General features: G+C 48.6%; 1 protein-coding gene across 3 annotated transcripts in view; it reads right to left on the bottom strand.

Annotated features, from left to right (window-relative positions):
• PAX7 (paired box 7) overlaps positions 1 to 14,837 on the bottom strand; it is a 176,725-nt gene that overhangs the window by 59,441 nt on the left and 102,447 nt on the right. For all 3 annotated transcript variants that reach the window (XM_088466304.1, XM_088466306.1, XM_088466305.1), the window contains exon 5: positions 466 to 665. In XM_088466304.1, the coding sequence (XP_088322430.1) occupies positions 466 to 665 (200 nt within the window). The remainder of the gene's footprint in view (positions 1 to 465; positions 666 to 14,837) is intronic.

Below are 14,837 nucleotides of genomic sequence, written 5' to 3'. Positions count from 1 at the left end.
GTCAGAAGCCGGCCCCACTGACATCACTAGTGATGTCAGTGGGAGTGATTTTGGCTCTGATAGAGCCAAAATCACTCCAGGGCTTGTGGTCGAACAACCCGACCACAGGCTTCGGGTGGCACTAGCGATGGTCGCGATGGTCAAGACCATCGCGACCATCATCCTGTACGCTCGTATGTGCTGTGGGTGGTGACCCACAGCTATACGAGCGTCCAGGAGGACGCTCCATTTTTATGGAGGACGGCCCTCATTCAGAGCGAGCGCTCTGCTCAGAGCGTCCGGCTCTGAAGGCCCAAGTTTGCTATGAAACACTTTAAGGGCATACATGCTGTATGTCCCCATTTCAGTGGTATGCTCTTCAATGAGAATCACCCATTGCATTTCGGCTGAAATGTTCCCAGTGTGGTGAAGAAGCTTCTGACCCAGATGGGTGTAGTACTAGCCCAATAACCATACAGGCATTACCTGCACTCTGGCTTCAGTCAGCTTGGTCCTCTGTGCCAGTTCCTCCCGCGTGTATATATCCGGATAGTGCGTTCTCTCGAAGGCCTTCTCCAGCTCCTCCAGCTGCTCTGCAGTGAAGGTCGTACGGCTACGCCTCTGTTTCCGTTTCAAGGGGAGATCTGGCTCTGACTCTACATCTGACCCATCATCCAGACGGTTACCTGGCAGAATAATAACATGTTCAATGACTAAGGAACAACTTTAGCCCCCCCCACCCCAGCAAATCGGTAGGCATGGTTAGTCTACAGCTCCGGTACACAACTTCAGTTTGTAAGCTTTGCTCTTCGATTGTATTTCATAGAAAATAGAAAAACGTCCTAAAACAGACTGCGCTAGCAACTAAGAGGACAGTATTAGCATAAATGATTGAAATATTTTGAAGGCGCTAATCAAATAATAACTAACATAACACCTTTCAGAGTCCACATTGGGCAGTCCACTAATCTTAAAACCCTTAGTTACCTTTAGTCCCAGTAATAACTTAATAACAATCCATTTACTGAGACCCCAAACTGTAATAATATATCAGCAGGCATTTCAAGCAAATAATATGGCGTAACAAGCAGGATGGAGCTGGGGCCACAGGTGAAGGCTCAGAGGGCTACCTGTTACCCTTCACTGCACTAGATGGGTGAAAATGCTCTACAGGATCAATTTGGTGTAAGTATCAGATCTCTATAACGGTCTCTCTGCCGCAGGTCCTATACACGTCCCCCACTGGCCATTTATCATCCGTTATTTCACAGAGCCAAAATCATCGGTTCTCTGCAACCCGTCCAGCCTGTGTGTACCCTTATCCTCAGCGCTAACACACAACACATGGGAACACAGACACTTATTGCAGGGCACCATTAGTCACCATGGCGTTCTCGGAAAGATGCTTATTTGTATACAGCCGTTAGGGAGACGTGTGGCCTTGGGCAGCATTTCTAGATGCATTTTGCCCAATATGAATCCCGCTAAAAGTATAGGACAAGCACCAGTCTGAACCAAGTCAGGGCTGGTGCCATAGTGATAATAGTAGCGGGATTCCGGTGATCACAATGCCAAAGCATGAATCCCGACACTTGTCAGAATACCGGTGCCGGAATCCCAAATGTAAATACTGGAGTTAGGGGGAGGGTTATGCTGCGGTAGGGAGAGTTGGGTTTAGGCACTAGGGGGAGGTTGGGTATAGGCAGCTGGGAGGGAGTGGTAGGGTTAGGTTAGTCTTACTTACCTGGGGGCGTCGGCATTCTAACCTGGTTGGGTTGCTGGCGTCATGATTCTGACCACCGGAATCCCGAGTGCCAGCATCCCGTACCCAACCCGCTGTGCACACCTCCGCACATCACAGATGCCTCTGCCTCAGTATACCTTCACTGCGATCTGTCTCCACAAATTGGAATCTGGTGTTTGTACTGCTCCACAAAACTACACACATTGGTGCCCCCATCCAGTACCCTGCATGAAATGCCCACACTCTGCCTAACTCCTTCTATTGGCTGCTCCGCCAATACTCCCATCTTGCTCCATGAACCCATTGGAGAGGAGATCAAGGCTCATGACACAGCCGAAGATTAATATGACTCGGAGGGAGATGTGTTTCTAGCCTGAGTGGACACCCCCTGGGGGTGGGAGGGAATGGGAAGTGAAAGGAAGGCGGAATTCGATTTGTGCACCAAATTCATCATTTGTAATTTAATCAAATACCATGGGGTCTATTCACAAAGCCTTGGGGAGAGATAAAGTACCAACCAATCAGCTCCTGTCACTTTTACAGGCTGTGTTTAAAAACTGACAGTTAGGAGCTGATTGGTTAGTAACTCTCTCACTTTATTTATTTCCAAGGCTTAGTGAGTAGACCCTCCATGTACGGATGGCAGTACTGACCATATCTTGCATATTACAATGAAGCTGGCAATGCCTACATAATAAATCTGATCTGGTGCTTTTTTCCTGATGGATCCCAGCAGTATGCAGTACTGTCAACTTTTGTGTGGTATCATTTATGAATAAAACTAACATCTGAAGACTTGTCCAGAGTACGGAAGCCAATATAAACCTTGTATCAACATGTAACTTTAGGTGAATACCCGAATCTTTTTTCTGAGTACCAAAACCTTTTCTTCGGGTATCGGGACCTTTTCTCTGGGATGTAGTCATAATGTCAAAACCACAATGATGTCGACATTGAACACATCGGCATCTGCAGAATGTGATATGCCAACATTCTGCACAGACTGACAGCGGTGGGTTAGGTCGGGAAGGTTGGGGTTATGTTACAGGAGGGTTAGGCACTGGCTGGGGGGGTTAGGCTATGGGAAGGAAGGTTACAGTTAGGCAGACTGGAGAGTTAGGCTATGGGAGGATTCGGCACTAGCTGGAGGGTTAGGTTATGGGAGGGAAGGTTACAGTTAGGCACACTCGAGGGTTAGGCAACAGAACTGTTAGAGTTAGGCTACTGGAAAAGTTAGATACTAGGGGGAAGGTTGAGGTTAGGCTATGGGAGGGTTAGACACTAGGGGGAAGTTTGGGGTTAGGCTATGGGAGGGTTAGGCACTAGGGTGAAGGTTGGGGTTAAGCTATGGGAGGGTTAGGCACTAGGGTGAAGGTTGGGGTTAAGCTATGGGAGGGTTAGGCACAAGGGGGAAGGTTGGGGTTAGGCTATGGGAGGGTTAGGCACTAGAGGGAAGGTTGGGGTTAGGCTATGGGAGGGTTAGGCACTAGGGGGAAGGTTGGGGTTAGGCAATGGGAGGGTTTGGCACTAGGGGGAAGGTTGGGGTTTGGCACTAGGGGAAGGTTGGGGTTAGGCTATGGGAGGGTTAGGCACTAGGGGGAAGGTTGGGGTTAGGCTATGGGAGGGTTAGGCACTAGGGGGAAGGTTGGGGTTAGGCAATGGGAGGGTTTGGCACTAGGGGGAAGGTTGGGGTTAGGCTATGGGAGGGTTAGGCACTAGGGGGAAGGTTGGGGTTAGGCTATGGGAGGGTTAGGCACTAGGGGGAAGGTTGGGGTTAGGCACTAGGGGGAAGGTTGAGGTTAGGCTATGGGAGGGTTAGGCAATAGGGAGAAGGTTGGGGTTAGGCTATGGGAGGGTTAGGCAATAGGGGGAAGGTTGCTGTTAGGCTATGGGAGGGTTAGGCAATAGGGGGAAGGTTGCTGTTAGGCTATGGGAGGGTTAAGCAATAGGGGGAAGGTTGCTGTTAGGCTATGGGAGGGTTAGACACTAGGGGGAAGGTTGCTGTTAGGCTATGGGAAGGTAAGGCACTAGGAGAAGGTTGGGGTTAGGCTATGGGAGGGTTAAGCAATAGGGGGAAGGTTGCTGTTAGGCTATGGGAGGGTTAGACACTAGGGGGAAGGTTGCTGTTAGACTATGGGAGGGTTAGGCACTAGTGGGAAGGTTGGGGTTAAGCTACGCTGGTTAGGCTATGGGAGGGGAGGTTACGATTAGGCACTAGGGGTAGGGTATTGTTAGTCATTGTTACAGTCGGAAGCGCTGCATTATTTGCCAGAAGCCATCAGTATATCACTGCTGGAACCACCAGACCTGCTGTACCAAGTATGTTACTACTAGACCACCAAGGAGATTTTGTTAACATTCTGATCATGTTGACATTTCATCAGTGTCGATATGTTGAGGTGGTCAGTGTCCTCATGCCAAGCTTGTCAATATCATGAATGCTGCATATCTATGCCACACCCCTTTTCTCTGAGTGCCGGAACTCTGCAGCACTCTGCAATTGGGATTACTTTATGCACGCAGATATTACAATTCTCTCTAAATACAGATGTGTCCTCCTACATCTGTTCTCAAAACGCCACGCAAGCTTCTAGCGTCTGGCGTCTTTTTTTTTACCAAAAATGCATCTAAGTCGCAATGTGACTGTGCTGATTTATGTGATATGCGCACAGTCTGCTGGTGCTTCCTAGTCGCATCGCATTGCGACTTAGACGCATTATCAGCCAAAAAAGACGCCCGCTACTAGCAGAGTCTCACGGGACCTGGCGTGCCACGAGGGGCTTTTTAGCGTGACTGCAGCAGAGATGTACTGTATAAGGACACAGGTATTGGGATCAAATCGTGCCAAGAACTCCGTATACCCAGTACTGAGCCAAAGCACATGCCCTATTTATATGCAAAGCCACTGTGGTGCTGATCGCCTTAAGTGGGGAACACACTATACGATATATCGGCCCATCTTATTGCAAAGACCATTGTATAGTGTGTACAGGAAAATGACACGGTGCTGTAACAATATATCGCATTGTTGGGCTGGGTGCACGATCCCGGCAGTCAGAATACCGACGGTCAACATACCCACACATGTTGGTGAGTATTTCAACCCACGCCTCCCACAGTCTAAGCCTAACCCCCCCTCCCACAGCCTAACCCTCGCCTTAGTGCCTTAACCTAACCCCTACGTCTAATACTGTCGTCGGGTTTCTGGACCTGGCATTCTGATGACCGTTGGGATTCCGGAGCCGGTATTCTGTCCGTCAGGATCCTGAGTGCTAGGATGCTGACTACATCCCGCGTCGCAGTACGGTGGATGGTGTAGTGTGTACAGTGATGCGATATATCGTTACATCACGTCGCTGGGCCGCACTATCGTTCTGGCGTGTACCCAGCTTTAGTTTTAAATAGATTTTGAGGATTGCTTGTTTTTATTCCAGATGCTGTTGTTGCTACGGTAATTATTTTTATGACCATTGGCTATGGCGAATTGATGTGATCGACAATAAAAATAGGATTGCCTAAATGCTGGGTTGACACTGATAGCCCAACCAAGCGCCCCCTGGCTGCTAGTGTAAAACCTAGCTCAATGCAACTCTCTAGGCCCAATTCATTTTGAACTAAACATATTGGAGAACTTGCTGAAAGCCTTTCATCCTTATTACTTGATAATGATGCAATTAACGGCCTCCAGCTCAGAACTATTAAAGTCCCCGGCTCAGAGCAGTGTACACGTATCCAGATAATCTCTGGAAATGCGCCCACCTTGTCTATATATTTGCTGCTCAGTAATTTCCGATAATCCTCTTACCAGAGAAGGCAAAAGAATGAGCGGCGATGTGACCTTATAGTTTTTAATCAAAATGTAGAGAGTCCGCAGGAATGCCAGGGCAAATCCACAGCCTACCCTGATTTAGTGAGATAAATAGCCACATGTGTCATGTATTCAGCAATCACCATAAACGTGTGTGTGTCTGTCTGTGTGTGTGTGTCGTCTAATTGTAACAGGGGAAATGGAAAGTTTCCAACAACGACCCCATTAGGGTGTACGGCTTTCAGGGGATATCTATCATTAATATGGCAGTAAGAGAGCGGGCAGACAGGCTACAAACCACACTAATCTCTCTGTGACCTCTGCTTCACTTTGTAAGAAAAAGAACACAAATATCAAGATTCCCAGCTGCTCTCTCCTTGCAGTTATGACAGGTCCGGTAGGGGGTCGAGGGGGGGGGGGGAGCGTAGGAACAGAACATCAAAACCCCGGGCACGGAGACCCCAAACTCACAAGCAGCTGGTAACATATTGCAGCAGCTCAGTGGCTAATAAATAGGATTTCTCTGAAGTCGCAGATAAATACATAAAACTCTGGTACCCTCCTTCAGAATGTGAGGTACACCGCATTACTCTGCACCCCTCCCCCCCCCGACCACAACCACTTTATTACAATTTAATGTACTTTAGAAGCCATAGCGCGCAGCAATAGAAGGAAAATGAAGCCAGTAATAGTTTATATGCGTTTTAATCAAGTAATTCGGCCAAAGCAGAATGACACTCTGGGTCGGCGAAGTGCCCTTGAATACCAAGCAGACTGGGGAGCAGGGTTCGGAAAATGAAAAAGTGATTTACAGCTCAGCTGGAGTCCGAGAAAGCTGCGCGGCAATATTTGGGGGGGTTATTTCTGTCTTTTCTAACCAAAAGCTAAAGCAGCCATGTGTGACACGAGAAAGATCTAAGTGGTAGATCTCAGACCATGAGAGTAAGCGCTGCCCACCCCAGACCCTCTCACCCGGCCCCAGTCAGGAGTGAAATCTGCCTTTATATTGATTTCAATGGGGATTTTCATCTGATATCTGCGAGGCTGACATTCTGAGACAGAAAAGCCCGTTTCAGCTGTGATGTGATCATCTAATGAGGTGTGTGAATATCAGCAAGGATTCATAATGGCATTGGCAGCTTAACTTGTAGAAGGCCAATTAGAATGTCATCTCTTAGGATGGGATTATGCACTGAGGCTAGTTATTCTGGGACTTTTCTACAGCTCTTTAATATTATAGTCTAAAGCCCTAGAAATTACAGTTCATTGAGGCATCTCTTAGAGGACCGCAAAGCCTAAATACATTTTTATCCCATATGAGAAAGCCTCTTGTACCAAGTACAAGTCTCAGTCTTTGTCATCTGCATCATAATGGTACAAATATGCAGCTGTGTATTGTTCTGTCCCCGCTGATTTGCCCACGTGCGCAATCAGCGGGGACCAATCATTTGGTCTTACTCATTGACGACTTGTAGGACCATACCCTCACTCAGAGGAGACAACATTCACTTTGCAGGAGGGGATGTAGTCTGGAAGCCAACGGTCTAAATGCCGACCGCCGGCTTCCAGACTTTCTAATCCCGGTGTGGTACTAATGACAGGCGTCGAAAACTCGACGCCCGTCATTAACCATACGCCGAAAACTGACGCCCAGCATACTGAACAAAGGTAAGTCGGGCGCGGGCAGCCGTGGGGGGGAAAGGTTAGGTTTAGGGCTCCCAGGGGGACTTAGGGTTAGGCCCCACCCCCGGGAAGGTTAGGTTTAGGCTAGGGGAAGGGGGGTTAGGGTTAGGTACCCCCGGGGGGAGGTTAGGGTTAGGCACCCCCCCAGGGAGGGTTAGGTTTATGCTATGGGAAGAGGGGGTTAGGCACTTGGGGGGGAGGTTAGGGGGTAGAATTAGGTTAGCGATACTTAGGGACGTTCAGGATTTTCACCCTTGCCGGGCTGCCGCTGTCGGGATTTGAACCGCCGGCCATGCATCCGGCGGTAATACTACACCCTGCAGGGGTAATATTCTGAGTTAGGTGAGGGGACTGGGCTACATGGAGTAACGTGACAGTATCACCATCACGGCGACATGTGTGATGTTATTAGTGGAGCTGGGAGCGGCACGATGCCATCCTCATGGTGAGTGAGGATAAGGGGGCACCATATTGCTAATGCTGCAGCAGCAACCGATCCTCAGGCGCAGCACAAAATTCACATTCATTCCTGTGCATAAAATAATCCAATGGCCGACGAGGGTCGCAGGGCAGATGTAAGGACGTTCCCCACAATGTGCAAAGCTTTTACAGGCCTGTGACGCCCACTTTCACTATCCGTACACCCAACTATTACTCGGTGAGTCTTTAGACACCACCATGAAACCTTGCCCCAGCCCCAGCACAGGTGCACATTATCCGTGTGCATATGGCCTCCTGTGTGTGCGAGTCTGCGACACTCCCGTAAGACGCAACATCTCCGTGCGTCTGCTTAGCTTCCTCCCAGTCACCATCCAGGAACGCCCCTTACACTTCTGTGCATTCAACTCTGTACGAACAAAATCGGGCGCATGCCTCCGACGTGGCAGCTTCCTCCGACCCATAAACCAGTGTAACCAGTACTGCCAACGCCACAGTTGTGATACTATTCCCAAGTGAAATCAGACATGCAAGCTGGGGAGGCTGATACGGGATATATCGGGGACTGAAATCCTGGCACGCATGGGCGGCCTTATGCTGCTGGAGGGTGAGCTGGGACTTGTACAGTAATACCGCTGCTCTTACATTTGAATGGAGCAGGGGTGGGGAACCTTTTTTCTGCCGAGGGCCATTTTGATGTATATAACATTATTCTCAGGACTGGTGCAGGCCACGCCCCCTCCGTATGATTACACAAGGGGCGGGGCCACAATCATCGGCGCTTACAGCAATACCCAGTGTATCCTGAGGAAGCTTCGGGGAGCTGTAAGGGCAGCGGTGTGACCGTCTGAAGCTTCCTAAGGACGCCCCAGGCAGCTCTGCTGCATAGATTCTGGCTGCAGGATGCCATTCTGGGCACCCCGCTAGCCAGATGAGGCTAGCAGATAAAAGCTCAGAGGGCCTTATATGGCCCCCGGGCCTGAGGTTCCCCGTCCCTGGAATAGAGGAAGCCATGTTGCACTGCTCACACATACCGGCCAGCTCTAGGTTTATGCTGCATTATGGAGCTGGGCTGCTCCGCTATCACACCGCTCATTTATGCTCTGTATTTTACATTAAATACATCTGTTTTACTTTTTGTTCTTTTTTTCCAGGAGCAAAGGTTGCACACGATAGCTGGATTCATGCACCAATCCGTCTGGTAAACGTAAGATCGCGCATTTCTCATCCTCTGTAACTGTTTTTAGCAATCCGTTGAATACTGTAATCCAGTCTATTACAATAATTATGTAGAACAGTATTTATCAACCCCTTGTAGTATCTCCAGGGATACCGGCTGTGACTTTCAGGCGTACGCAATGCATTATCTGTAACAGTGGGTGACTGGGGGCAGTGGGACGGCCAGGTGATAACTAGACACACAGGGAACGCGCTAACCCCATGCCAGAGTAGGACGCTGATAAGAGAAATAGTAAATATATCCCTGTAAGAGAAAGCAGATGTGTACAATTGTAATATGTGAGAAATATATACGTACCATTTATTTTTTCAATAATGTTTATAGCTAATTTATTGCTATTACATAGAGTGGCGCCTACACATTTTATCTGGGATGCAGTTGAGACGCCGACGGATGGGATGCCGGCCGTCGAAATACCGACTCCGGAATCCCACCGCCCGGCAAAATGCAGACGCAGATATCCCAAAGGGGATCGGGTTACCGGCGTCGGCATCCCGAACCGCTTGACTGCCGAGCGTACAGGGCCGGGTAAGTATGAGCTGCTTCACGGGGAAGCAGGGGGTTAGGTTTAGACACCACTGGGGGGAAATTAGGATTAGGCACCCCCCCCAGGAGTATTAGGGTGCGGGGGTTAGGATTAGGCACACCGGGGGGAGGTTAGGGTTAGGCACCCCCTCATGAAACTTAGGTTTAGGGTGCGGGGAGGGGAGGTTAGAGTTAGGCACCAACATGGGAAGGGTTGGATTAGGCACCACCATGGGGAGGGTTGGGTTAGGCATTACCAGAGGGGAGGGTTGGGTTAGGCACCACCATGGGGAGGGTTGGGTTAGGCACCACCATGGGGAGGGTTGGGTTAGGCATCACCAGAGGGGAGGGTTGGGTTAGGCACCACCATGGGGAGGGTTGGGTTAGGCATCACCAGGGGGGAGGTTAGAGTTAGGCACCACCATGGGGAAGGTTGGGTTAGGCATCACCAGGGGGGAGGTTAGGGTTAGGCAACACCATGGGGAAGGTTGGGTTAGGCATCACCAGGGGGGAGGTTAGAGTTAGGCACCACAAAGGGAGGAATAGGGGGTGGAGAGGGGAGGGATAGGGTACTTACCTGCCCGCGTCGGGATCCTGAACTGTTGGGCTTCTGGTGTCGGGATATGAACCGGTGGCTCTTCATACTCATTCCATTTTATCTAATAGCAATTATTATGTTCAGTACAAATGAAGGATCAGATAATAAGTGTAGCAGGTATTACAGGTGGCCTATAGGGCATCTCTTTCCAAAATTGTTGTTCCCTTTGTACTTTTTACTATTTTTGGCATTAAAGGACCTGATTCAGAGATGGCGGCTATAGCACAGCCCCTGTGTCTTTGTACGCAGCGTCTGCAAAGCTGCAGGAGGCGTCTTATGTAAAAAGACGCCCGTTGCCGGGTTCTCCAATCCGCCGCTGCGTCCTAGGACATATAATCGGATCAACTGCGCAGCCATCGGACACCTGAGTAACCCTCAGGTTCCCCAGGGGATCCTGCAAAGTAACGCTGCCGGGGCCATTGAAGCTGCATCCAATGATGCACCCGCCGACCTCAGCACACCCAGAAAACGGGGGGGGGGGGGGGGAGGGGGGTTGCGACATTCGCATCAGGAACATGAGAGCGTGTTGTCCCAGCCTAAACCGATAGGTCACCTGCAGGGCGCAGCAGCACCTGAAAGCCCGGAGCCCCTGTCCCTGCATGGCCCGGATGATACATCTGGCCGATAGGATCGCTTTTTGCAGTGCGATCAGGGACGTTACTGGAATGTCTTGACTGCATTGCAAAAGCCATCATTGATACATGGGCCCCTTGAGGAGAAAGCAGAATGTGCGTACACACAGGTGGCGGCCTCTGGAACCTTCGTGTGCTTGGAGGCTGTGTTCTCCGCCTAGGCCATAGAGGGTGGTTCCCACTGTAGCTGCAGTGTAAGAGCGCGTCCTGTCTCAGGATCTCACAGTATGGACCCCTGCTAATGACCTGCTCTTCCCAGCTGCCAGGATCAGTCTGTGACTTAGAGGAGTCTGTGATCGCATCTCTCACTCTCAGGCCAGTCAGGAACAGGACATCATTTCATCAGACAAGACAGACTAGAACGTTCCAGACATTATTTTTGTATTTTCAAACCTGTTTGTGACAGGACTGAAGAGGAGACGTGTAGAAAGTGCTCCTAACATGACCAGCAAACCGTTTCAGGGCCATATTCAATATGGGGCGAAAAGTCAGAGGTCGGACTTTTCGCCCTCATCGCCGTTCTTTACTGGGATAAAGTATTGGGCGCGTGCCCGCTTATCCCAGTATTCAATTAGGAGCCAGCAAAAACGGGACCCGGCGGAAAGATAATTATCGAAAAGTCCATTCAATTTTCGGGAATTCTTCCTGCCACCCCCCATAAAGATGTCCTGACATGGGGGATCACTATGGGTACCCCCGATTTGGGCTGCTGAAGGTAGTCGGGGTTTTTAATAGCCACGGCAGGTGCATAAATTGCGGCTTTAGAAGAAGGGGTGAAGAATAGCACTTAGGTTTTCTGGGGGGGGGGGAAATAACTTGTCCCATCAAATTTGGGGTACATGAAAATGGGTGCAAGCATATTCTTAAGTCCCTAGAGTCATTTTTTAAATTCTTCAAAAATGCACCTGCCGTTACCACCCGCATTCTAGAAAACACCCGCCGCACACTTGGGAACTGAATCAATTTTGCTAGTTTAAAACTTTGTTCCCCAATTTTTTTTATTTATTTATTTTTTCGCCCCCAAAATGTAAGTAAATTTTTTTGGGGTGTCCAGAGAATTTTTGTAAAAATTTTTTGACCCACATTACTTTTATAGGACACTCTCAGAGCTGCAGGCTTTTGTTTTTTAAGCCTGCACCCCTAAACCCCAATTCTGCACTTTTTTCCGCCATGAATTACATGGTGAAAACTTATCCCTGTGTTTTAACAAAGACTTTTGCATCTGCGAAAAATCTTTGAAACTGAGGGCCTGATTCAGAGCCGGACGCTATTTGCGCTCTCTCGTCCAGAAAAAGGGGCTGGCTATTTAAATTAACCATTCGCTCTTTGCGGTCTGTTCACACCTCTATGTCTGAACGAACGTAATTTTGAAAAAAACGCCCCCTGGCCGCTCGCATCATACGTCATGTCCGCTATTTATTAGATTCATCGAGTACATCGGACGGCGTATGAACTGCTCGCTATTCTTGTGGTTGGTTTTTCCTACCACAATCATGCGAGCAGTTCTAACTATAAAACAACCAAGTGACGTGGGCAATGACGCTGCTGTATTAATTATGCACACCCTTAAAACGCCCGTTTTGACCTTTAGGCACGCCTGCGTTCTGATCTCCACTCCCCGTTTTCAAGCACCTTCCCCTGTTACCACCCACATACGCCTCATTCTGTCACTCAAAATAGCAGGCACTCGCTATTTAGCGAGCACACGATTTTCGGCCGCACTGACTGGTTCGCGCATGCGTATTAAAATCCGTACGCATGCGCAGTTGTGCGAACATCGGTCGGAACGAACGAGCGGCCGCTTACGAGCGGCTCTGAATCAGGCCCTGAATACGGGGATAATTGAAACAGGTGAAAATGATGTAATCGGCGATAAATTATCGCCGATAACGGCTTTTTGCAGCCTACTTGAATACCCCCCTCGGTCTCTTGTCATGCAACTCTTGTTTTCTCCTATCCTGTTGTGACCACAGAGCCTTTGCCTGTAATAACGCCCCCATACTGCATAGGGAAGAGGCAGACTGAGCAGAACATGTAGCAGTATAAAAAGAAAGATAAGTTGGCTCTGCCTATCCAGGTGTCGGGTCACTTTCATTGACGCAGAGAAACTGCATATAGCAGCACATACTCGCTAGCACTGAGCTCCTGTTCTGTCCTGTGCTTATATACAGTGACGCCCCATTCGCATGTTGCAATCTGAGGCGCGTAAAAAGTCCTGACGTTGCAGATAATATCTATTTTGTGTGAGCAAAGTGATAGCACTTACGCCTCTGTGAGATCATGGTCTAGCAATAGCCATGTTTTGGTCACTAGGCCGCTGCGGGCACGCTGCCCAGAAATGACACTTTTTATATTGGATCCTTCTGGCATTGGACTGTAGAAGTGGCCGGTCACAGCTTTGCCATGAAATAAGATGGGCTTTGCCATGAAATAAGATGGGCTTTGCCATGAAATAAGATGGGCTTTCTGTGCTCTTCTGTGTCAGTGTCTTGTATTATACCTGTATTGTTAGATCGTTCTGCTGGAGATAAGGGATGGTGGGAGAAGGGGAGGCGCTGAGTGTCAGGAACTTGGGGGACGCTGGGCATCTTCAGGCTTTTGTGAGGCATGTCCGACGCTGCGAGATGCCTTTCATTGTCTCACCTTGCATGAAGCTCTCCGCAGTTTTTGTGGCCGATCTTTTTAGAGCTGGCAAAGGCTGCACCCTAGGGGGCCGTTACACGCTGAATGTCCCAGTGACAGCCCTGAACACTCCAATGTGATATCAATAAACCCCGACATGTGAACACTGGCTCCCTGCTCCTAGAGAAGGTGCGCTCTGCATATTAATACCTCCGGGGCGGGAGGGGGCCGTTCGCACTAATCATCACTATAAGAAACTCTGCCGTTGTTGTGTGTTTACCCTTTCAGTGCTGTGATGTGTAGACACTAATGTGCCACATCCAATCCATAGGGGGTGCACTATGTACGCAGAACTCAGGAGCGGAGGATGCCCAGCTTACATTGTGTCACTCGGCCTCGCATTCATTATCATTACACTTACACTGATTAGGCTTCATGGGTAACGCACTTTTAGCGCAGGTCATTTGCAGAATATTGGGGCGTTATCGCCGACAATAACCAATTCAGCCGTTTCTTTTACAAATAGATGGTGGAAAGATGAACAATTTATTAAAGTAAACTAAATACCAATTCATTCCACTGCATGTAAATATACAGTACGTTCCGTTAATTCATCAAATAAATATTGTCAACTTTTGGAAGATTTCAAAGGATTGGGCGCTATTAGTATCATTATATAAATGGATAATATATATATATATATGAGAGAGAGAGAGAATAGCAGGGTGTACCGTCTCGCTGTTCCTTGCAACTCAGGTTATCTCTGCTTACCAAGAGCTGTCCCATACATACTGTACAGCTCTATCCTATATGTATGCCCCACAAGTTACTAGTCAGTAGATAATCTATATATTAATTATATATATATCAATTAAAAATAGAGAATTATATCAAAGTATCATCACTCCGGCAGCTCCTGGTTAGTGAAGGCTGAAATTATAGGAAAGTGTCTATAAAATACATATATATTCTACATGTATGAATAAACACCTCTCACATGGGGTTTTACTCTATCGTTTAGTTTAATTCATCTTTGAATGTTATGCTATCTCTCATGTTTTCCACATATATGTTCGCACTCTCTCTACGTGTTACATGCCATGTGTCGGCGTGACCTGGGTACAGTGTGTAGCGGGCGTTGATTACAGATGAACATGAAGCTGATGTGTGGCATTAATAATATCATCAGTGTTCCGCGTGTCATACAGTAAGAACGTTATTACGGGCTGTGTTGTCCTGGGCTACTGTCATACCTTCCTGTATGCACTAGTAGTACGTGAGACAGAAATGCACCAACTCTAGTGTGTTATAGTGTATTTATCTATTTCCTCCCAACTTCTCCATACAAAAAGACAAACCCAGACAGATGGGACAATGATACCCTGAGGAGACTCCCACTGCAGGGGTCGTTCCGATTACCAGAGAGAAATGAACGCCTGCCTGGTAAAGGAATACTACCTTATGCCCCTATAGAGGCGATGCCTCCTCCTCCCCCTATTCCAGTTGTAGGAAAGAATTCTTAAAATGAGGTGGGACACCGCAGGGATCTGAGCCCTCAGTCATATTAT

The sequence above is a fragment of the Taudactylus pleione genome, unplaced genomic scaffold, assembly GCF_031769625.1.
Source record: "Taudactylus pleione unplaced genomic scaffold, aTauple2 ptg002751l, whole genome shotgun sequence".
Lineage (NCBI taxonomy): Eukaryota > Metazoa > Chordata > Amphibia > Anura > Myobatrachidae > Taudactylus > Taudactylus pleione.
This window is presented reverse-complemented; position numbering and strand designations above follow the sequence as displayed.